General features: G+C 34.7%; 1 protein-coding gene and 2 pseudogenes across 1 annotated transcript; all 3 read left to right on the plus strand.

Moving 5' to 3' along the window:
- The first annotated feature begins 2,205 nt into the window (after positions 1–2,205).
- On the plus strand, positions 2,206–3,457 carry LOC149188392 (pyrophosphate-energized vacuolar membrane proton pump 1-like; annotated as a pseudogene).
- Positions 3,458–4,874: 1,417 nt separating this feature from the next.
- LOC149188393 (pyrophosphate-energized vacuolar membrane proton pump 1-like) lies at positions 4,875–6,801 on the plus strand (annotated as a pseudogene).
- Positions 6,802–7,771: 970 nt separating this feature from the next.
- Positions 7,772–10,594, plus strand: LOC149188394 (uncharacterized). Its single transcript, XM_089411652.1, has 4 exons — positions 7,772–8,360; positions 8,725–8,822; positions 9,034–9,099; positions 9,208–10,594. The coding sequence occupies exons 1-4, from the start codon at positions 7,957–7,959 to the stop codon at positions 10,113–10,115; spliced, it is 1,476 nt and encodes a 491-aa protein (XP_089267778.1). The 5' UTR covers positions 7,772–7,956; the 3' UTR covers positions 10,116–10,594.
- Positions 10,595–25,011: the final 14,417 nt, after the last annotated feature.

A 25,011-nucleotide genomic window follows, 5' to 3' on the forward strand; every position in this document is an offset into this window, starting at 1 on the left:
TAGGAGGTCGGATATGTACATTAGTTGTTCATAACTGATAGTTATGGTTGTATTCTTATTGCATCGAGTTGCTATTTGATAGAAGCATGTTTGATTACATTAATACCTATAAATTGAAATAGTAGATAGGCACATAAACTTCAAAAAATATTAAATGTCAGTGGTTTTTCCTTTACCCCTTTATATCAAGTGGCTTCTCTATTAGTGCTTCTAGGCTAGATATAGTGCTAGTGTTTGGAATTAAAGTTTCAATGAGTTTTTTTCCATATTAGAATTATTGCAATTTATGTAAGGTTTAACATAGTGGTAAGCAAATTGTTGAAGTGCATAACCAACTTAGAAGAAGATATTACTCTAGGAAATATAAGAAACAATGTGTTATGTGGTTGCTATGGGATATTCATGGATTTGAAAATATACAAGCTCCATTGTCATTCTTGATAATGTCAGTTGAAAATGTTGGAAATATGTTTGAGATATCACTGGAATGGGATCAAATATATTTGGGTCCTTTGCTGAATTTTCCTATGCAGCTTTGGTTGTTGCATCCATATCCTCATTTGGAAATTGTCATGATCTTACTTCAATGTGTTAGCCATTATTAATTAGTCCAGGTATCATTGTTTTCTTAATCACAACGCTTTTTGCAACTAGCATATTTGAGATCAAGGCCATGAAGGAAATTCAACCCGCATTGAAAAAATAACTTATTATCTTCACAATAGTGATGAATATTGGCATTGTTATTGCCTCATCCTTCACTATATTCAATTTTGGTGCTTAGAAGGTTGTAAAGAACTAGTATGTAATCCTAGGCATTGGTTATTATAACTTGTTATTGGTATAACTATATTCATATCACTCGCATTGTTTAGAGCTTTTGTCAGTAGTGCTACAATCTAAACTATGGATGTCTTGACACCAAAAGTGTTCATTGGTTTAATTTTTGGGGCAATGTTTTCTTATTGGTTCTATGCAATGATAATGAAAAGTTTTGTGTAATTTTTTACAAGATGGTGCATCCGAGCAAGCCAAGACTCTTGGTCCAAAAGGGTCTGATCCCCACAAAGTTGTTGTCATTCGTGACACCTTTGGAGACCCATTGAAGGACACCTTTGGACCATCTCTAAACATTTAGATAAAGCTTATGGATGTTGAGTCACTGGTTTTTGCACTTTTTTGCAACCCTTGATGGGTTGTTGTTTAAAAATTATAATGTGGTTGTAGAAATCCTTCTTAAGTTGTGCTAATCAACATCATTTTCCTCTTTGGGTATGAGAAGCAAAGCCTATCCAAAGTGTTATTACTTTTGGTGGATATTACCAATGGAAGGTTTTATTCATAATGTTAGTTTCTCTAAGTAAATGCCTGAAGGAGTTCGTGGTTTTGTTGCTACTATTGGTTCAAAATTTGTATTAGCATTTTTCATGAAATATAAACTATTTTAAAGTTTCCATTAATCAATTCTTGGATATGATGTATGATATGATGTATGCAATTGTTTTTATTTGAAATGTGATGGACAAAATTTTAGTAGAAAAATTACTTTATTTGCTATCAAATGGGTTTGTATCATGTTGGAACCAAGATAAAATACTAAGAAGTATATGTTCTTGTTATCTCTTATATATCATATATACTTGTTGTTGCAAATAGATGACTATCTACGAGAATTTGTTATATAGTTTTATGTGACAACCATTGTTGTGCATGATATTATTTCTTTTTTAGATGAATACCATTTTTTAATATCATTAGTATTAGTTAGGAGGTCATATATGTACACTAGCGGTTCATAAGGAACTAATATTTATAGTTGTATTCTTATTGAATCAATATGCTATTTGATAGAAGCATGTTTGATTAGTTTAATACCTATAAATTGCAATGGCATATAGGCACATAAACTTCAAAAAATATTAAATGTCAGTGGTTTTTCCTTTACCCCTTCATATCAAGTGGCTTCTCTATTAGTGCTTCTAGGCTAGATATAGTGCTAGTGTTTGGAATTAAAGTTTCAATGAGTTTTTTTCCATATTAGAATTACTGCTATTTATGTTAAGATTTAGCACAGTGGGAAGCAAATTGTTCAAGTACATAACCAACTTGGAAGAAGATACTACTATTGTTCTCTTGTTGCTATGGGCTATTCATGGATTTGAAATTTGTTAGAATTGAATACAAGCTCCATTGTCATTCTTGATAATGTCAGTTGAAAATGTTGGAGATATCATTGGAATGGGATTAGATCTATTTAGATCCTTTGCTAAATTTTCCTATGCAAATTTGGTTGTTACATCCATATCCTCATTTGGAAACTCTCACGATCTTACTTCCATGTGTTATCCATGCTCATTAGTTCAATGGATATCATTGCTTTCTTAATCACAACTTTGTTTGCAACTGGCATATTTGAGATCAAGGCCATGAAGGAAATTGAGCCTGCATTGAAAAAATAGCTTATTATCTCCACAATAGTGATGATTACTGGCATTGTTATTGCATCATCCTTCACTATCTTCAATTTTGGTGCCTAGAAGGTTGTAAAGAACTAATATATAATCCTAGGTATTGGTTATTATAACTTGTTGTTGGTATAACTAAAAGGTTATTTTTGTTGTTCTCTTTATTTAATAATTGTTTCTATTATGAATGCAAGGAAATTTTCTTCTATGTTTCTATTGGTTCGTGGGATGGAATTGTTATTGTTTTTGTCATTGAGTACTACCAAGTAATTCTTACAGTTAAGAATTGAGCTCAATTCACAATTCCATCTTTTCTTTGGCATTTTTCATATAAATTGTTGATGGCCTATATGATATTTGCTTTGTAGCCCTGTCAAAGATGATGTTGATTCATGCAGGATTGGAGCAACAACTAATGTTATATTTGTGTTGGCTTTGGGATACAAATATGTTATTATTCCCATATTTTCTATTGCAGTAAGCATTTTTGCCATTTTTAGTATGGTTGTCAGGTATGGTTTTGCAGCAGCTGCTTTGGGCATGCTTAACAAAATTGCAATTGGATTGGCCATTGTTACATATGGATCCATTAGTGACAATGCTGGTGGAATCGTTGAGATGTTTGGCATGAATTACAAGATCCATGAAAGGACAAATGCCCTAGATGAAGCTGGAAACACTACTAGTGCCATTGGCAAGGCGATCAATGCATTTCTTCTTACTTGATTTCTTGTGCAAATTTATGATTTTTATATCTTTTTCCCAATCTTATTATGTATGAAGGAGTTGAAGTTGAAAATCAATGTCAAAATTATCAAGGCTTTGCTATTGGTTCAACTGCATTCATATCACTTACATTGTTTGGAGCTTTTGTCAGTCGTGCTACAATTTGAACTGTGGATGTCTCGACACCAAAAATGTTAATTGGTTTAATTTTTTGGGCAATGTTTCCTTATTGGTTCTATGTAGTGAGAATGAGAAGTTTTGTGTAATTTTTGATAGGATGGTGCATCCGAGCATGCCAAGACTCTTGGTCCAAAAGGGTATGATCCCCACAAGGTTGTTGTCATTGGTGACACCATTGGAGACCCATTGAAAGACACCTTTTGACCATCTCTAAACATTTTGATAAAGCTTATGACTATTGAGTCATTGGTGTTTGCACTTTTTTGGCAACCCACGATGGGCTATTGTTTAAAAATTAGTATCTATTTGTAGAAATTCTTCTCAAGTTGTTCTAGTCGACATCATTTTCCTCTTTGGGTATGAGAAGCAAAGCCTGTCCAAAGTGTTATTAATCTTGGTGGATATTACCAATGGAAGGTTATGTTCATAATGTTAGTTTTTCTAGGTAAATGCCTGAAGGAGGTTGTGGTTCTGTTGCTACTATTGGTTCAAATTTTGTATTGCCATTTTTCATAAAATATAAACTATTTTAAATTTTCCATTAATCAATGCTTGGATATGATGTATGCAATTGTTTTGATTTGAAATGTGATGGACAATGTTTTAGTAGAAAACTTACTTTATTTGTTATTAGATGGTTTCGTATCATTATTGAATTTAGGCTTCTGTGATCCATATCAAGTTTGAGAAGATTCTTCGGCGAAAATCACATTGAGATGCTTTTGTCGACACGTTTCAAACCAACCAGTGTGGTTCATCGTCAGGACAAGTTGAATGAACAGAGCTCGCTTTGCATATTAAATAGATAGGGAAGAACATCCAACGGCTATATTTCTAGACCAGACAACGACTATATTTGAATCAAGGTAAAATACGAAGAAGTAGATGTTCTTGTTATCTCTTATGTATTAGATATACTTGCTATTGCAGATAGATGACTATCTACGATAATTTGTTATATAGTTTTATGTGACAACCACTGTTGTGCGTGATATTGTTTCTTGTTTACATGGATATCATTTTTTAATATCATTAGTATTAGTTAGGAGGTTGGATATGTACACTAGTGGTTCATAAGGAACTAATAGTTATGGTTGTATTCTTATTGAATCAAGTTGCTATTTGATATAAGCATGTTTGATTACTGTAATGCCTATAAATTGCAATGACAGATATGCACATAAACTTCAAAACATATTAAATGTCAGTGGTTTGTCCTTTACCCATTTATATCAAGTGGCTTCTCTATTAGTGCTTCTAGGCTAGATATAGTGCTAGTGTTTGGAATTAAAGTTTCAATGAGTTTTTTTCCATATTAGAATTATTGCAATTAATGTTAAGGTTTAACACAGTTGGAAGCAAATAGTTGAAGTACATAACCAACTTGGAAGAAGATATTATTATAGGAATAAAAGAAACAATGTGTTCTCTGGTTGCTATGGGCTATTCATGGATTTGAAAATATGTTAGAATTGAATACAAGCTTCATTATCATTCTTGATAATGTCAGTTGACAATGTTGGAGATATGTTGGAGATATCACTGGAATGTGATCAAATCTATCTGGGTCCTTTGCTAAATTTTCCTATGCAGCTTTGGTTGTTGCATCCATATCCTCATTTGTAAACTCTCATGATCTTACTTCCATGTGTTAGCCAATTCTCATGGGTATCATTGCTTGCTTAATCACAACTCTATTTGCAACTGACATATTTGAGATCAAGGCCATGAAGGAAATTGAGCCCACATTGAAAAAATAGCTTATTGTCTCGACAATAGTGATGACTATTGGCATTGCTATTGCCTCATCCTTCACTATTTTCAACTTTGGTGCGTAGAAGGTTGTGAAGAATCAGTATGTAATCCTAGGCATTGGTTATTATAACTTGTTATTGGTATAACTAAAAGGTTATATTTCGTGTTCTGTTTATTTAATAATTGTTTCTATTATGAATGCAAGGAACTTTTCTTCTATGTTTCTATTGGTTTGTGGTATGGAATTGTTATCGATTTTGTCACTGAGTACTACACAAGTAATGCTTACAGTTAAGAATTGAGCTCAATGCATAATTCCATCCTTTCTTTGGCATTTTTTCATATAAATTATGGATGGGCTATATTGTATTTGCATTATAGCCCTGTCCAAGATGATGTCGATTCATGCAGGATTGGAGCAACATCTAATGTTATATTTTTGTTGGATTTGGGATATAAATCTATTATTATTCCCATATTTGCTATTGCAGTAAGCATTTCTGTCATTTTTAGTATGGTTGCCAGGTATGATATTGCACTAATTGCTTTGGGCATGCTTAGCACAATTGCAACTAGATTGGTCATTGATACATATGGACACATCAATGACCATCATGGTGGAATTGCTGAGATGGCTAGCATGAGTTATAGGACCCATGAAAGGACATATGCCCCTGATGACGTCGAAAACACTACCGCTGCCATCGGTAAGGTGTAATCAATGTATTTCTTCTTACTTGATTGCTTGTGCAAATGTATGATTTTTATATCTTTTTCCCAATCTTATTATTTATGAAGGATATGAAGTTGAAAATCAATGTCAAAATTTTCAAGGCTTTGCTATTGGTTCAACTGCATTCGTATCACTTACATTGTTTGGAGCTTTTGTTAGTCGTGCTACAATTTGACCTGTGGATGTCTCAACACCAAAAGTGTTCATTGATTTAATTTTTGGGGCAATGTTTCCTTATTGGTTCTATGCAATGAGAATGAAAAGTTTTGTGTGTTTTTTGATAGGATGGTGCATCCGAGCATGCCAAGACTCTTGGTCCAAAAGCGTGTGATCCCCACAAGCTTGCTATCATTGGTGACACCATTGGACCCATTGAAGGACAACTTTGGACCATCTCTAAACATTTTGATAAAGCTTATGGATGTTGAGTCACTGGTGTTTGCACTTTTTTTGCAACCCACGATGGGTTGCTGTTTAAAAATTAGAATCTAGTTGTAGAAATCCTTCTCAAGTTGTGCTAGTTGACATCATTTTTCTCTTTGAGTATGAGAATTAAACCTTGTCCAAAGTGTTATTACTCTTGGTGGATATTACCAATGGAAGGTTTTGTTCATAATGTTAGTTTTTCTAGGTAAATGCCTAAAGGAGCTCATGGTTCTATTGCTACTATTGGTTCAAATTTTGTATTGCCATTTTTCATGAAATATAAACTTTTTTAATTTTTCCATTAATTTGTGTTTGGATATGATGTATGCAATTGTTTTGAATTGAAATGTGATGGACAATTTTAGTAGAAAAATTGCTTTATTTGTTATCACATGGGTTTGTATCATGTTTGAATCAAGGTAAAATACCAAGAAGCAAATGTTCTTGTTATCTCTTATATGTTAGATATACTTGTTGTTGCAGATAAATGACTATCTACGAGAATTTGTTACATAGTTTTATGTGACAACCACTGTTGTGCATGATATTGTTTATTGTTTACATGAATATCATTTTTTTTAATATCGTTAGTATTAGTTAGGAGGCCGGATATGTGCACTAGTAGTTCATAAGGAATTGATAGTTATGGTTGTATTCTTATTGAATTAGGTTGCTATTTGATAGAAGCGTGTTTGATTACTTTAATGCCTATAAATTGTAATGGCAGATAGGCACATAAACTTCAAAAAATCTTAAATGTCAGTGCTTTGTCCTTTACCCTTTTATATCAAGTGGCTTCTCTATGAGTGCTTCTAGGCTATAAATGTCAGTGACTTCTCTATCCTATATTAACAAGAGCCATGTGGTGGCAATGTCACTATCTTTGTATTTTTTGCAATGTAGCTTACACGCAGAAAATACATCTATACCAAAAAACAGATGTAGTGACATTGCCACCACGTGGCTCTTGTTTCAAATTACTTAATTAAAGAAAATGTCATATCAACATGCATCATATTGAGCCTGTGGTATTGATAAACCATGGTATTAGCCCATAATATTGCAACAAAAACTATTTTCAAGTTAAAAATTTCTATAGTAAAATGAGGTTAAATTTCAATAGCTAAAAATATTATTTAATTCATATATTAAATAATTTTATAATTAATAATAATACAAAATTAAAAAAAATTATAATTTTATTATTATTATTATTTTTAATTAAATAATATAAAATATAAAATACAGGTGGAATAACAGTTTTGATGGTTATTATAATTTCATACTTATCCATATTTACCAATAATTTAATTTATATAATTACATTAATATATATTTTTCCAAAATACATAATCAAATATCATTGCAAAAAATAAATTAAACTTACTACTAATAAACTGAAACATCGATAAATTTCTATTATGCGCTGAATTTTAACAGCTTCCCTCAAACAATTATATTTGTAGAAAAAGGTCCACATATTTTGAACCCAAAGCCCGAGGATAAACCCCTATTTAAATCTCATAAACCCTTACCTCTCCTGTATCAGAAATCACTTGCGGCAAAAACCCTGCCCTATTTAAATCTCATAAACCCTTACATCTCCTGTATCAGAAATCGCTGCGGCAAAAACCCTAGCTGTCGTTGCTGGATCCCTCATCGAAGGTGGTCATGTCATCCCGTCTGTTTCTCCTTCGCACTTTTGCCCGGGCAAGGGCCTTCTCGACAACTTCATCAGCGTTTACTGCTCATTCTTCTTCACCTTCTCTATTACCCAAATCCTCCTCTGCTCTGCTACCCAAATCCTGCTCCCCTGTTTTGTCAGGTTACGACCATTTACTTGGTTTTAATCGGCCATCACTGTTGTCACGATGCATGATTGTTCGTTGCCGGGTTTCGAACTCTGGATCGGTGTATTCCCCTCTAGATTCCAATGATTCAGGCAGGCGAGAACCTCTTTTCCCGGGTTGCGACTATGAGCATTGGCTCGTCACTATGGAGTTTCCAGACCCGCAAACTACCCGTGAACAAAAGATCGAGACTTTTGTCAAGACGCTCGCAAACGTTGTCGGAAGGTAATGGATTTAAACTCTTCAGTGGTATAATTTTTTTTCTTTGGAATAAACAGTCGAGGGTTTGGGGGAAAATTGAATTGTCGGATTGTGGGGATTTGAACTTATTCGACCTCTTGCCAGCGGTTTGCTTACGTCCTGGAAACATACATGTCTAGGGTTTTTAGGGAGAATTGTGATGTCGAAATAACTCACAAAACATTTTAACGAGTTCACATCCTGTACAGGCTACTTTTTTGCAATATGCCTTTTGCATGAGTAACCCATATTTTCTTTTGCCAATTTGCAATTGCTTGAATATCCCATATTTTTTTTTGTTAATTTGCAGTTGCTTGAATAACCCATATTCTATTTTGCCAATTTTCAGTGAAGAGGAGGCGAAAAAGAGAATATATGCACTATCCACGACAACTTACACTGGATTTATGTGTGAAATTTCTGAAGAACTTTCAGAAAAAATCAAGAGTATGTATGCAGACCTGATTGATTGAGTTTTAGCTTATTTTACATGCCTTATTATGGTGCAAAAATAGACGATTCCATCATCCAATTGATTTGGGGTTCTAATTATTCCGAGTTTTAGCTGTTTCAAATATTTGTTTGAATTTGAATAGCTTTAGGTTTCACACTTTTAGTAGTCTCCTATCATTAAAAGCAATTCTCTGATTGGTTTTAGAGGAGCCTGGAGTTGAATGGGTGCTGCCTGATTCCTATGGCGACCCCATAAAGAAGGAATATGGGGGTAAGCATATAAGCTCTTTGTTTTTTTGGGGCGAAATTAATTCCATTTTGTGGTTTTATTGAGGGATTGGCTTTGGCAATCAATAGCTGTATTCTCTTTTTCTTACAGTTGGGGACAAGTACATAAATGGAGTAATCATACCTGATACAAGGGTCTATAATAGGCCGACTGGGAGGGACAGACCTCGAAATCGAAGAAGAGATTCAATGCCTATTGAGCGGAGAGAAGTACCAACATCAAGAGTCCCTCTGCCAACATTAGGTGGAAGGGATACCATACAGGGAAATAGTGTGCAGGGTGACCAACGGGATTTTAGGCCAACAGAAAGTAGGGACAACATGCAGGGGGGTCAAGGGGTCTACAGACCTATGGATGGAAGAGCCCCAATGGCAGGAGATCGACCAGACTACAGGCCGCCTTTGGATGCAAGGGGTCCACTGCCGGGAGATCGACAAGACTACAGACCACCTGTGGATGCAAGGGGTCCACTGCCGGGAGATCGACAAGACTACAGACCACCTGTGGATGCAAGGGGTCCAATGTCGGGATATCGACAAGACTACAGGCCACCACCTATGGATGCAAGGGGTCCAACGCCGGGATATCAACAAGACTACAGACCACCTGTAGATGCAAGGGCTCCAATGCCGGGATATCAACAAGATTACAGGCCACCTGTGGATACAAGGGGCCCATTGCCTGGAAATCAGCAACCCTACAGGCCGCCTTCCGATGGAAGAGGTCCGATGTCAGGAGTCCCACAAGATTATAGGTCTCCTGTAGATGCACGAGGCCCAATGCCGGTATCCGGAGATCGACAAGACTACAGGCCACCAGTGGATTCAAGAGTCCCGATGCCGGGAGGCCAGCCAGACTACAAGCCATCTATGGAAAGAAGAGGTTGGATGCCAGGTCAGCAACAAGACTACATACCACCAGTGGAAGGAGTAGGCTCAGTATCAGGAGAGAGCAGAGATTACGTGCCTTCTAGAGAACCAACACAGGGTCAACAGTGAGTTTCAATGGGAGTACAAGAAGGCCAATATTTAGTGCATGTGGTGTAAAGGAGGCCTTTTCGATGACCAATGGAACAAACTACTTCAACATGTCTAGTTTCAAGAGGAAGTTAAGCTGCTTGCAAAATTGAACTGGAAATGTATAAACAATAGTCTTATCCCTTTTGTGGAAAGATCTGATTGTTTTAGTTATAGGCAGGTTAATGAAGATTACCATGCATGGGGTGAACAGAAGGGAAATGCGACTATTGGGGTTTGTTCTCTATGTTTGATTCCATACTGCCTTTTTTTGCTCATTGAATAGGATTAGTGGTTTGCAAGGTGTAGGTGGGTGGTCTTTCAGTTTAGTTGTTACTAGACTACAAATTTATGTTATTCTTCATTCTGTTTTTTAATAACAGTTGGGGGACATGATATGATGTACGGAAGGAACACTTCTATATAATTATTGTGGAAATTACCAAACTGTAATTTGCATAGATGTTTGTCAATTATTGGTAAGTTTGATGGTCTCTAAAAAGATTATGATTGTGTTGATATGCATGACAGACAATCTGTATTGCATTGACAATATTAGTGTATGTTTTGTTTCAGATACTAGTTAGAACTTAGAAGTTTCCAAGAAATGTAGCATGTTCAGTGCATTTAGGCAATTTAACAATGTACTGTTCAGAATACATGATCGTTTTCACAGTTATTTTTGGAGAACTCACATTTAGCTATTTTTTCAATGTTTAGGACCTTTCATGCAGGGTCCATCACCAGGCTGGGCATGAAACATTCTGAACAGTACATTGTTTAATTGCCTAATAAATACTCTAAACAAAGTACATTGCTTGGAAACTTCTAGCTAGTGGTATCTGGTAAATAGTTTACCTGTAAAATAATGAACATCATACATTATTATGCTGAGCATTGAATTTCTGATAGGGCAATGTCTTAATATGGTTGATGATGCAAGGCGTTAGATAGCTGTGCGAATGTTTTTATAACTTTTCTGTTTTGTTTTGTTATTTTTTCTGTTAAAATCATAATTTCTATTAAAGTTGAACTGAAATTACATAACAGCAGATTTTTCAAGGATTTGAGAAAATTCCCGGGGATTCATTCTCTCTCCTATTCTAGGCTAGAAAATTTCATCAAAAAATATCAAGAGGGTTACAGTTCTTTGCGGAATTGATCATGAAAACTTTTACAATACTTTGATAAACGGATTTTTTTTGCTCAATACACAATTTTCACAACTGACATGTTTAGACTGTATTCCTAGCAGAAACCCGAAAACAGCTAATGAGGTCTCCTTTTGCAACTGAATTAAACAAAGATGAAAAGAGTAATAAGCTTATGATCTGAGATGACCCCAGGTTTAAAACCCATGCCATGGACTAGTAAGTTTCTATATTGCTTTCTAAATGGGGCACACCTTTTAAACTTTTATTTCTCTTATTTGCAGCTTGCATCTACATTCAGCTACAAATCCTTTCCCTTACTTCTAGTGCAGAAGCAGGAACAAGATGATAACCACAGCACACAGGAGTGATCTGGTCATAGTATAACATCTGTGCACCTATTTTACACTATCTCAGTATAACATGCTTATACCCACTTTTGCTCCTAGTTACCAAGCACTATGTTTGTAACCATTTTCCTGTTTGGCATGTAAATGCTTAACATGGCAAAATGTCATAATATGGTTGATAATGCAGGCATTAGATCTTGCTCTGCCAGTGTTTATCATAGCTTTCCTTTTTGTTTCCCTATTTATCATATCTATTTGTGTAGCATTTTTCTTTAGTTTCAGGCTGTAAATGGCTAGAACTACGTACGAGGGATAAATTACATTCTGTAACACTTTATAACCAAAACCTTCTAGTTTAGCTGTGTATTTTCTTTCTGGGTAGCTCCTTCTAGTTTAGCTGTGTATTTTCTTTCTGGGTAGCTTGCATCTGCATTCTGCTACATCTCCTTTCTCCCTATTCTTAGTGCAGAAGCAGTGACAAGAAGATAAATGCAGGATACAGAAGTGATCTGGTCATGGTGTAGCAGCTATGCTACTATTCGACAATGATCTCGTTATAACATGCAATGTAACCACGTCTCTATAACATGCAATGTACCCACGTCCCACCTATAGTTACCAAGTACACACCTCCCACCTAGTTACCAAGTACCATGTTTGACGCCATTTTCTCTATTTAGCACGCAACTATTTGATAGAACTTTAGGGAAATGCCTTGATAGAGTTGATAATTTAAGGCGTTAGACCTTCATGTGCCAATTTTTTTCTAAGACTTCACTCTTTATTCTCAACCTGCCGGTTCAAATGCTTATTTGTGTATAACCTTTTTTTAAGTCGCAGGCTTTGAATTGCTAGAATTACGTGACCTGGGACCAGTTTATTTCTGTAAACCTCTCCAACGTACATAGTTTACCTCTATTATTTGTTCTTTGCAACTTGTTTTCACATTTTGCAACAAATTGTTTCCCTTACCAAGAGTGCAGAAGAAATGACAAGAAGATAACAACACACACACGTGATCTGCTCTTGGTGTAATACCCGTGCTGCTATCTCACAATGATCGTACTATAACATGCATTGTACCCACTTCCCATCTAGTTAACTTACAACCACGATATTGCTACCATTTTCCCTGTGTTGTTTTATATGATATTAGAGGCTACATTCAGACTAGATTACAGTGGGAAGTGGGGAAAGCTAGCAGTAGATTTCCAATAGTTACCTTCTTTTCTGCCTTCCATTCTATTTCTTGACAGGTTGTGTTGTTTTCTCTCTAAAACACTTCATTTTGCAAGTCTAAAGCCATCATTTTGTAAGTCTAGAGCCATCCAGGCCAGGAAAAAGGCCAAAGTATATAGAAATAATCACATGAACTCCTCTTTACTGCAATGTCAACTTTGCATTGTAACTATGAACTCTTTACAGCAATGTCATTTTTGCATTGTAACTACGAATATGATTGCAGTTACCATGGTGGATTTATCAGCCTACTATGGATATTGTCTGCTTTAGATATTCCTCTTCTCTTGACCTTCCACATATTCAGCATCTCTCAATTTCCTGCCTCCCATTAGGAGACCACACCCTCCTCACATTCTCCTTCTCTACAGTTATGTCAACTTTGCATTGTTACTATGACTTTGATTGCAGTTACCATGCTGGATTTATCAGCCTACTATGGATATTGTCTCCTCTAGAAATTCCTCCTCTTGATCTTCCTTTACATATTCATCATCTCTTAGTTTCCAGCCTCCCACTAGTAGACCACACCCTCCTCACATTCTCCCTCTCTACTTCTACTTCTATTTCCTCTCCCCCTTCCCTCCACCTCCCTAGCACCACCTTCCTTTTTGACAAACATATGCTGCTTTCCCTGTTGTAGCTCTAACCCATAAATATATGATAATGGAAATAAACCCTGAAACAATAAGATATAAATAGATAGAAATGCTTCTTTATTGATCAGAACCCTTAAGGTAGGGCAACACCATACATTCACTCCTTAAGGAAGGAGAACACTCCACAAGCCATATTCCTGTTCATATAATAATCCTTCACTATATTCCTTGACTTGGAGTCTCTAGCCTCTATATAGGCCTCATACATACAATACCATGGGTCATTACCATGGTTTCCTCATACCATCAACTAATACCATGGGCCCATTACATTATTATTAACTACTTGTGGTCCCTTACATGATATGGGTTAACCACTTTATTTATTACTATGGTCCATCCCATTATTACATTATTACCTTGGGTACCTCTCTTGGTATCCCATATTATCCCCCCTAGGTATATAACATTCCACCCCTCTAAGCATGTTTCGTCCCCGAAACATGGGAAGAACACAAATAATAAGATCTACTCAAAAGAGTAGTCCACTGGTACCATGAACGTGCATCTAGCCATCCAAGAGAAAGGTGAACCCTCGATCTCGCTGGTGCCTCGCTCGCTTGAGATGGAAGTTGACCGTGGCAGCTCTTCTGTGTGTAGTAGGTGGATCGTCGCTCCTCGCTATCCGTCATACGGGGGTTGTTCTTGTGGCTAATTGGTTGCCATCTTGTTGGTTGTTGTCTTGCGAGGTGATGTGGGTGATGATATGTTGAAGTTTTAATCTACGGTGTCTTTTTCTTTAATTCACCCTGCTGTGGTGCCTGTTGTGGTGTCTTCTTTTCCAATATGACTTCAACCACTGACCCCTCATCAGATGTGTCAGCACCTATTACCTTTTCGGCTTCAGCCTTTGTTTGTGTTTGATTGTCGACCATCAACTGCTCATCATCTGATATGTCATTCCCTGGAACATCTTCTGCGTCAATTTTCGTGGACTCTACCTGTTTATTGATAGAAATATTCTGTAATGTAATTTTCTTCTTTTTATACCAGAGCTTTAGGTATTTCTTCTGCACATTAATATTTATAGTACCCACTGATTCCATCCACGGGTATCCCAAAACAACATCCATATTATGTGTCTTTGAAGCATAAAAATCACCATGCAACACATACTTATACACTTGAACATCCTCATTATCAATCTGTGCAGTTTCAATGTGTTGCGCTGGAACTTGCAATCTTTTTGCCAAATTAACACTTATAAGATTTTGCTTGCAACTAGGATTTATAGACAACGATTTTTTCCTTCTGAATCAGTTCATGAACCTGCAATAAAGATATACCAGTAGGAAATAACCCCGTATGTTTTTCCTTATCTTGTTTTCTAGCATGAGACCATCTGTCTAAAAGGAATTTTTCAAATGCTTCATCAGGCAGGTTGTAACACTTCGTTTGGTTAACTAATCCCCGCCATGTGGCCGTCTCATCTCTAAAATCCTCCATTGTCCACCATTTCCAAATGTTTTTCCATACCCACTTCTTTTGTTTTATGTATTCTTCAATAGTAGGACCACTATCTTTTCCTGTAAAATAAAGAACCTCTCTAGAAGCTATGAAGAGAGTTTTGAAAAAAAATCACTTACTTGGCGAAAATTTGAAATTGTCACAGTTTAGTCAATATTGCTCAGAATCCATATTATGACCTATTTTTGGAAATGGAACAATCATTCTGCGTCTGGCCATGTGGTAGAAATCTTGATCCAGACACTAGAATTTCAGATCTGTGCTGCAACTCTCCCGCCGTCACCAAAATTTTTGCAAAAAAGAGCTGATTTTAAATCAACGATATCTCCTTCATTCGGACTCCGATTCGACTGATTTTTTTTTTGAATTTGGGCATTTTTTCACAAAGAATCCAGATCCACAATTAGATTTTGTAGATATTGCACCAGGACGTCCAGATCTGCGATGCAAACTCGCTGCCCTGAAAAATTGTCTGCAACCCCACTGATTTTTAGATCAACGATATCTCCTTCATCCAGATTCCGATTCAATTGATTTTTTTTTTGAAATCCGCTATTTTTTCACAAAGAATACAGATCTGCAATTAGATTTTGCAGATTTTTCACCAAAACATACAGATCTGATCTGCAAACTCACTGCACCCGAAATCCTGCAAAAAATTAAAAAAAAAAAATTCTCCACTTTTGTGCCCAAGAAAGTGCTCCGATACCACTTGTTGTAGCTCTAACCCAGAAATATATGATAATGAAAATAAACCCAGAAACAATAAGATATAAATAGATAGAAATGCTTCTTTATTGATCAGAACCCTTAAGGTAGGGCAACACCATACATTCACTCCTTAAGGAAGGAGAACACTCCACAAGCCATATGCCTGTTCATACAATAATCTTTCACTATATTCCTTGACTTGGAGTCTCTAGCCTCTATATAGGCCTCCTACATACAATACCATGGGTCATTACCATGGTTCCCTCATACCATCAACTAATACCATGGGCCCATTACATTATTATTAACTACTTGTGGTCCCTTACATGATATGGGTTAACCACCTTATTTATTATTATGGCCCATCCCATTATTACATTATTACCTTGGGTATCTCCCTTGGTACTCCATATTATCCCCCCTAGGTATTACATTATTACCTTGGGTACCTCCCTTGGTACTCCATATTATCCCCCCTAGGTATATAACATGCCCCTTCTCCCCCCCTAAGGGGTCTCCCCGCCCCCTCTCCCCCCAAAGAATATAGTGGGGGAACAAGTGTGGTTGACTATGTTTTGGCAAACTAAGGCCTTCTCCCACATATTCAACATCTTTCAATTTCTTGCCTCCCATTGGGAGGCCATGCCCTTCCTCAAATTCTCCCTCCCTACTTTTCCCCTCCCCATTCCCACTCACTGCAGCCCACTCCGCCACTCTCCCACACCACCCTCCTTTTGGACAAGATAAGGTTGCCTTTTACAACACCTACCCCCCCATTTCTCACCTCAAATCATTGGACACAACCTTAGCCAAATATGAGATACTTCCCTTGATCCTTGTGGATGCAGCCCTCGTCTGGCTCTTGCCCCATGAACCATTGGTTTAATGATGAATGCAAATCCCTCTAGAAACAACTTCGTCTCACCCTCACACACCATGACCCATCTCCCTCCACCTTTGCAAAAAAACCTCCCTCTACCTTTGCAAAAGATACCAAACCCTTCCTCATCATAAAAAATGAGTATTTCACTTCATGAGGCAATGAGAACTTAGTGATGCCCTCAGTCACTCCCCAAAGCCTTATGCAATGCCCCTTTTCCTTGATCCCATGCCATCTTGCATGACCTTGACCCCAAACCATGTTCTCGTACAACACTTCCCTTTACAATATCCCTCGACAACTTCCCCTCTGCTTCTCCACTTGCCATCGTTCTTTGATTGAGACATTAGGAGAGAAGTCAGAGTTGTGTGTACTGGTATAGATGAGCAAGGGCTTTAGGCTGAATTCCTTAAGCATAACATTTCCCTTGATTCTTATATTGCTAATTTATTTAATCATGTGGTATATTTAGGCTTTCCCTTGTCTTGGGCCAATTACATTATTCATCCGATACACAAATCAAGGAACAACAACTTTGATCCAAATGACTATTAGACAATCATGGTAGGTCATACATTCTCCAAGCTTTAAGCCATAGTCTTAAGTCAATGGCTTTTTGAGGAGTCAGAGAGCCATCATCTCAAGACTAGAGGACAAGTAGGTTTTCGACCTAATTACTAGACAATTGATCACATTTTCACAGTTCGAGCCATTATTGAGGAGGTTTGTCATTGCTCTTTGAAGGTTTACAATTGTTTTGTAGACTTTTGGATAGTGTTTGACACAATTTTGAGGGAGGTATTATTTTAGAGACTCTGACTTTGACATATTTGAGATCTCATTGATAGCCATTATGAGACTATATGAGTGAGTCTTGGGACACCTTAGGATGACACAACGTTTTCGACTTCATCCAAGAGTACCATTGGGGTAAAACAAGGGTGCTTTCTTCGACCCTTTTTGGGATCTATATTGATGAGCTAGAGTCCTTCCTTCATGAACATAGCCAAGAATGTGATGGTTGTCTTCTACATTAGGTGTTGATCTTGCTACTCCTATTTGATAATGACTTGATATTGTTGGCCTCTACTCTTGAGGGCTTACAAAGATATAGATTGAAGGACTAGCCAATTTTTGTAACCTTTGACAATGGATGGTTAACTTGGGTAAAATTAAGGTTTCGTCTTCAATGCATCAAAGCACTCTCTTACACATTTACATTTCTACTACCAAGGGATAAAGATTGAGATCACTACAACTTAAATGTGCTTGGGAGTACAGTTCACAAGACCTCTTTTTGGTTTGTGGCAGGCCCTCTAGCTTCAACTTAGTAAAGGGTATGGTTATATGGTTATCATCAAGAACACTGTTTCTAGGGGTAGTTTGAAGACATCTCGACCAAACTCTACCTCATGGAGGCAATTATCAGGCCCATAGTTCTCTATGGCTTTGAGATTTGGGGATTGATCTTGTTACAAACAGATTGGACTAGACTAGAGAGAGTATAAACCTTGTTTCTCAAGTGCATCATTTGATGCATGTGGACATTTACGTAGCCCATCATTTATGTAGAGTTTGGTATCCACCCTTTTTGCCTTGAGGTCATTTTCCATTTGGTTTCTTTCCTTGTAGAGTTTGATCTCTTGCAAACGCTATCACTAGGAAAGAAAGGTATACCTCCCTTGCAATTTGCTCCTCAAAGGCTCTTGCCTCAACGCCTTCCCTATGATGTCCACATGGTTGGTTCTCAGAGGCATTTTGGGTTCTTCAGACAATTACTATTTTCCCATAGTGCTCCCTTGTTTAGATTCTCCCTTGACGCACCACGACATTTTTACCTGACTAGATGGGTACTGAACCACTGTATTCCAGAGGATGTCTATATATTGTACATTCAGGCTACTTGGATCTCACCCCCAATGAGCCTTGGCATGAAGATGTCCTAACTAGAGCACTGTTTGGAGTTGAGTGATGGTATGATCGTTTGCCTCTTGTATGCACACAAACATTGGATGCACTCACTTAGGATCCCTTTGGGACAGCTCTGAATTGGCTCCCTTTGACTCTGGATAAAAACTGATCACCATATAACATGACATGATAGGATTTGTGATGTGTGCCACATTTATGGGCCAACAAAAGAAATGCACCTCATTTTTTAGTGTCCTCTATATTGTGAGATTAGAGGATGCTATCACTGTCTAGGGACTCGAGAGGATCCCTCTCTACTTTCTTTCGATACTAGGACCAAAGATGCTTAACCCTCTTCATTAGGGAGATTTTCAACCATAGATCTCAACTCTTGCATGCCATGCCCCATCCTAGGAAGCCTAGACCAATTACCTCATATTTGTTGACCCATTATATTGGAGCAACAAACAACAAATGGAGTTCCAAAGTGCACCAGACAAGAGCATGGTGAGACCTTAGGTTTTGTCCTCAGGCTCCCCTTTAGGAGACCATCCAATAGTATGGATATTGGCTTAGAGATGGTAGAATGTGCATTAGGGCACACATTCTCATAGCATTAGAGAGATCAAATCTAGATGGACCCAAAGTAGAGTACACCTTGCCCATTATACTATTTCCTCGATACAGAGCAATCAAAGATCTATTTAGAGTTTCCATACTTCGACCTCGGATGTTAAGAGTAGGTAGCTAAGCTCCTTGATGGTTTTGGAAAACTTTGACAATGAGCTAGTGCCCAATTTGCCCTCCCTCACCCTTGGGAATCAAACTCTGCTGACTTTGACATCAATGGCCCCATCCCCTGATCTCCTTCTCACTTTCTTTCTCTTGATAGCTTTTTGTGTTGGGTTGTCCACCTTTCCATTCTTGGACAAACTTGCAGATTGTTATTTATCACCATTCCTTAGTAAGGTTATATATATATATATATAATTTTGGCTTTTCTAGAAGATGTGCTAGTACTGTCACATTGCATTCATATTTGTTGTAATCTTTAGTCTCATTGACCTACTTTTGTGGTAATTTGTTGGTGATTAATAAAATGTACTCCCACATTGTATTCATATTAGTTGCACTCTTTAATTCAATTAACATACTTTTATGATCATTTGCGGGAGAGTAATAAAATTATGTTAACTTATCTTGAGCTCATTAATGTTATCACATCTATAATATATGCTTGCTTCTTATGCAACACTTATTTTCTTCATTTATTTATAGTAAACTTGGAAGTGAATATTTTAGTAATTATTTGGATTTAATATCAATTATACTAAGAAAAGTAAGGTGTACTTAGTAACTTAGAGTTGAAGAGATTGTAATGTCCATTTTATTTATAACATTGATGTTAACAAATGTTGTTGTTGGTCCAATGTTATTATGTACAAAACTAAAAATAAAGTAACAACAAATTTAATGTTTTGCTATATAATAATCATGTCCAGAATTTTTTATATAGATATATTAAAGTAACATTATTAAAAACAATATTGTATTGATGAGTTTATATTTGTATCAATAATTTGAAGAAAAGATGTTTCTAATCAAATTACTTTGTAACATCAAACATATATACAAACTAGAACAACCATATAAATTTAATGTGATGCAAATGATTTATGGGGTCTGTCGTTTTCAATCTTTTTACTAGTTCGATCTTGGAACCTGTGGTTTATGAACCCACAACTCAGCGCATCTTCACTTCCACTACAAGTTAAAGAACCCTGTGGTCTACTTGTGTTAATTCATCAAATAAATTCAATGGATCTATGCATCAAGCCATCAATGCAGTAAATCACTATGCAAACAAACAAAATTACATAAATTGGGCACTAAAATAATTAATTTAATTGCTATGTTATTACATGGTTCCTCAACGGGTCTAATATTTATCCAATTGACCGCGTCTTTTCAATGCTGAATGGCTACAATTTATAGATGAAATTACAATATTGTGGATCATTTGAAGATCCATGATCTTCTCCACAAAACTCTCAACACGATCCTCTCCACAAAGCGCTCAACATTGATTTTTTTTATAAAGCTCTCAACATGGATTTTTTTCACAAAGCTCTTAAAATTTTTCTAAGATCCCTCGTGGATTTGATTTTTCAAGCCTTATAATAAATCCCTTGTCTTTTGATGTGTTTGTCCTCATTTTTTCCTTCTAGAAGTGGTTCTTGCTGATTTTTCAGAGGATGGGTCGATGCTCCTACATCAAAATGACTAGTAAATGTTGATAAACATCAAAATACTTCCCTTATGATGCATCTCACATTGTCAAATTGAATAGGTTACTAGCCACCATAACCACCAATTGGATAGGAAACTATATGTATGTAATGACTTCAATTCTCCTTAGCATCTATCTTAGAACCAACCTAGATCCATCCAAAGATGCCCATTGAGATAGTTTATTTTCTCATTCTCGACCTCTAACCATGAGATTTGAAATTGTGCCACAAAAGCTAGTCACCTATTTTATATGGTATACCTATTTTACCAATTTTTGACTAAAACAACAATATTAATTTCATTCAAGATCGACCTTAACCTAAAATCTTTAAACCATGAAAAATTAAGACAATGTCAAATAAAATATTGAGTGTTACAAGTTCTTATTTATTACTCTCATCATAATCTCCATCTCTAATAATATTTTTTCTATTTCTAATTATTGCCAATTTCTAATAATAAATTAAATTTTAATGGATTGTAGATTTCTGTGGTTAGGTTTTTTAGAATCTGTACTCGGATATTCTACAGTTTCCATTTTTTTGCTTTGTCGATGTTTCGAGTCTAGACCCAAACTCATCATCAGGACTTGAATTACAAAGGAGAGAGACAGTAGAGATAAATAGGATTAGGGTTGAGATGTCAAGTGTGAGAGCCGACAGACTACTGATCTGAATTAACTAGCTTTATAATATTTTTTTTATAATTTCTGATATGAAATAACTAGTTTTATAATATTATTATTATTATTTTTTAATTTTTTTAATTATTTATTTATTTAATTATTATGTTTTTTAATTAATTAATTCATTGATTAATTATTTAATTTATAATTAATTAATTAAATTTATTTATTAATTAATTTATTAGGTTTTTTATTTATTATATTCTATTTCGTAAATAATTATTTATTTTTATTTTTTAATTTTTTTGGTGAGTTAAATAGAATATAATAAATAAAAACCTAATAAATAAACAAATAAATAAATTAAAAAATTAATTAATTAATAAATAAATAAATTAATTAATAAAGTAATAAATAAATAAATTAATTAATTAAAAATAAATAAATAAATAAATTAATAAATCAATGAATTAATTAAGTAATTAATTAATTAATAAAAAACATAATAAATTAAATAAATAAATAATTAAATAAATTAAAATAATAATAATAATAATAATATTATTATAAAACTAGTTATTTAATATCAGAAATTATAAAAAAATATTATAAAGCTAGTTAATTCAGATCAGTAGTCTGTCGGCTCTCACACTTGACATCTCAACCCTAACCCTATTTATCTCTACTGTCTCTCTCTTTTGTAATTCAAGTCCTGATGATGAGTCTGGGTCTAGACTTGAAACGTCGACAAAGCAAAAAAATGAAAACTGTGGAATATCCGAATACAGATTCTAAAAAAATTAAATTTTATTGCCAATTTCTAATAATAAATTTATTACCAATTTCTAATAATAAATTCACTTTTATATAATGTAATAATATATACTCATGTTAATTAATTTTAAAGTAACTTAAATACATATAATTATAATTATCAAATACAAAGAATTAAAAATATAAATAAATATAGTATAATAACCTTTAGAATTGTGTAAAACATTTAAATGAAATGATTTATAATATAATATAAAATAAAATTTTAAATTTAATTTAAATATATAATTACTATGTTAATATTTCATCATAATTACATTATGAATGTTATGGAGGTAATATTGAGGTACGTGGAGATTATTTCGAAAAAGGGAAACTATGAATATCTTTAAACAAGCCAACTAAAGCATTATGAATATATTTGAACAACCAAGCCAAAGCGTTGAAATGTTTGCTTTGTATCAAGGTTGGTTCATTCTCAACTTAATGGGATCAATAACTTTATTAAAATTAGAGAATACTTTATTACAATTTATCCAGAGAAACGTTATGGTGAATAAAGGAAACATCTTGATTTATAAAATGTTATCAAAAGAAATTGTTTAAGGCTCGATAATATACACTAATGGAATTCTTTGATATGTTTTTCCTTTTATTTATCGACTCTTTCAATAAAGTAGCAGAGTATTTTTACTCACCAAATTTAATAATAAATTCTTTGTCAAAATCATCGTAGCTTAAGATAGAATCTATGGGAGATTGTAGTATCAATTGGATTTTTTTATTTTTATTTTGGATTTTTTATTTTTTATTTTTATTTCTAAAGTATATGGAAACAATTTGTAGTATATATTTTTTGTTTTACATTTCTTAATTATTTTTTCCCGTAAGAAAAAAGTCGTAATTTTGTTCATATTGATAAAATTACATTTTGTAGATGCCATAGGCATATGCAGATGGCTGTTCCTGTAATGTCAGGCAGCAAACAGAGAAATAACACAAAATAGCAGATGACTGTCCCTGTAATGACAAGAAACAACAAAATTAGAATAACAGAAAAAAGAGTTCCAGCAAGCCTAAACTTTCCTTCCCTTCTTCTTCTCCACCCGCCGCCATCCTCCAGAGTCAGGTGTGGGTGTAATATTAGCTAGCTGGTGTTCCATTGGGATCAATTGAAGTTCTTTGTCAGATTCCGAGCCTTCTGAGCCATGCGTTCGTTTGATGCCACTTAATTCCATTTGTAGCTCTTGATGCAGATCTGGAATGTGCGGCCCCAAATGAGTAGCTGGGGTATTAACTTCCTGAGGTTGTTTCTGTCTCATTTGGGAGTCTGGTTCTGTCTGGTTCTCTTTTACATTTCTTAATTATATAAATAAATTGAATTAATAAAATATTTAGCGTTTTTTTACTTTGACCTCAAATGTTAAGAGTAGGGAGCTAAGCTCTTTTATGGTTTTGGAAGACTCTGACAATGAGTGCTTAGTTCTCTCACCCTCGTTTATCACTTTGAGATCATTGAGCCCATCACCTAATCTCTTTCTTTCCTTCTTTTTCTCTTGATATCTTCTTGTGTGGGGTTGTCCACCTTTCCATTAGTGGACAAACTCACTGCCTTTTATCACCATTCCTTAGTAAGGTTTTATATATACAAATAGGTTTTTTCCTTTGTATTATTTTTGACATTGTCTAGAAGTTGTGCTAGTACTCCCACATTCATAAGCTCATCAATGTTATCACATTTATAATATATGCTTGCTTTCTATGCAACACTTATTTATTTATTTATAGTAAACTTGGAAGTGAATATTTTAATAATTATTTGAATTTAATATCAATTATACTAAGAAAAATGAGATGTACTTAGTAACTTAGAGTTGAAGAGATTGTAATGCCGATTTTATTTATAACATTGACATTAACCAATGTTATTAATTGACATTATTTTATACAAAATTAAAAAATAAATAACAACAAATATTAAAAACTAGAGTATTGATGAGTTGAAGAAAAGAATTTTGCCAAGTATTTTTGGTAAGATTTTTTGTATTGATAATTCGAAAAAGGAGATGTTTCTAATCAAATTACTACTGCAACTCAAATATATATACAAATTAGCACAACCAATAAATTAAATAGCTAGTAAATGTTGATTGACATCAAAACACTGTATTTATGATACATCTCACATTGCCAAATTGAATAAGTTTCTAGCCACAACCGCCAATTGGATAGGAAAATATATGTATGTAAAGGTTCACTATGACTTCAATTCTCCTCAACATCTATTTTAGAACCAACCTAGATCCATCTTAACTTCGGATCTATCAAGCATTGAGAGGGGTTAAATCTTTAGAGGTGCAAAATTCTTTTTTTTTTTTGTGCAAAACTTTAGGAAATGTTTGCACCTCAAGAGATTTGATCCATCTCAAAGTTTGATAGGTTCAGAGTTAAGATGGATCTACGTTGGTTTAATTATTAATAATTATAATTAATACTTATATATTATTTTTTTAATTTTATGTAATTTCACCAAGTCAAAATGTTTTAATAATTTTATTTTTGATTGTGAAATGAAAGATGATTTATAATATTTTGATTGTGAAATGATGGTTTTTGGGCATGTGGTATTGATGAGCCATGATATTGTAACAAAACTTATTTACAAGTTAATAATATCCATGGTAAAGTGGGGTTGAATATCCATGGTTAAAAATCTTGTTATATTGTGAGTATTAAGTTTTTATGTGCTTATTAAAGAAATTTAAATATGGTTACAAAATTATTTTATTTATTTATGTGGTAAAAAATATTTTAATTTA

The sequence above is a fragment of the Pinus tabuliformis genome, chromosome 3_1 (assembly GCF_031772625.1).
Source record: "Pinus tabuliformis cultivar Carrire ecotype Pingquan chromosome 3_1, CPIR1, whole genome shotgun sequence".
Lineage (NCBI taxonomy): Eukaryota > Viridiplantae > Streptophyta > Pinopsida > Pinales > Pinaceae > Pinus > Pinus tabuliformis.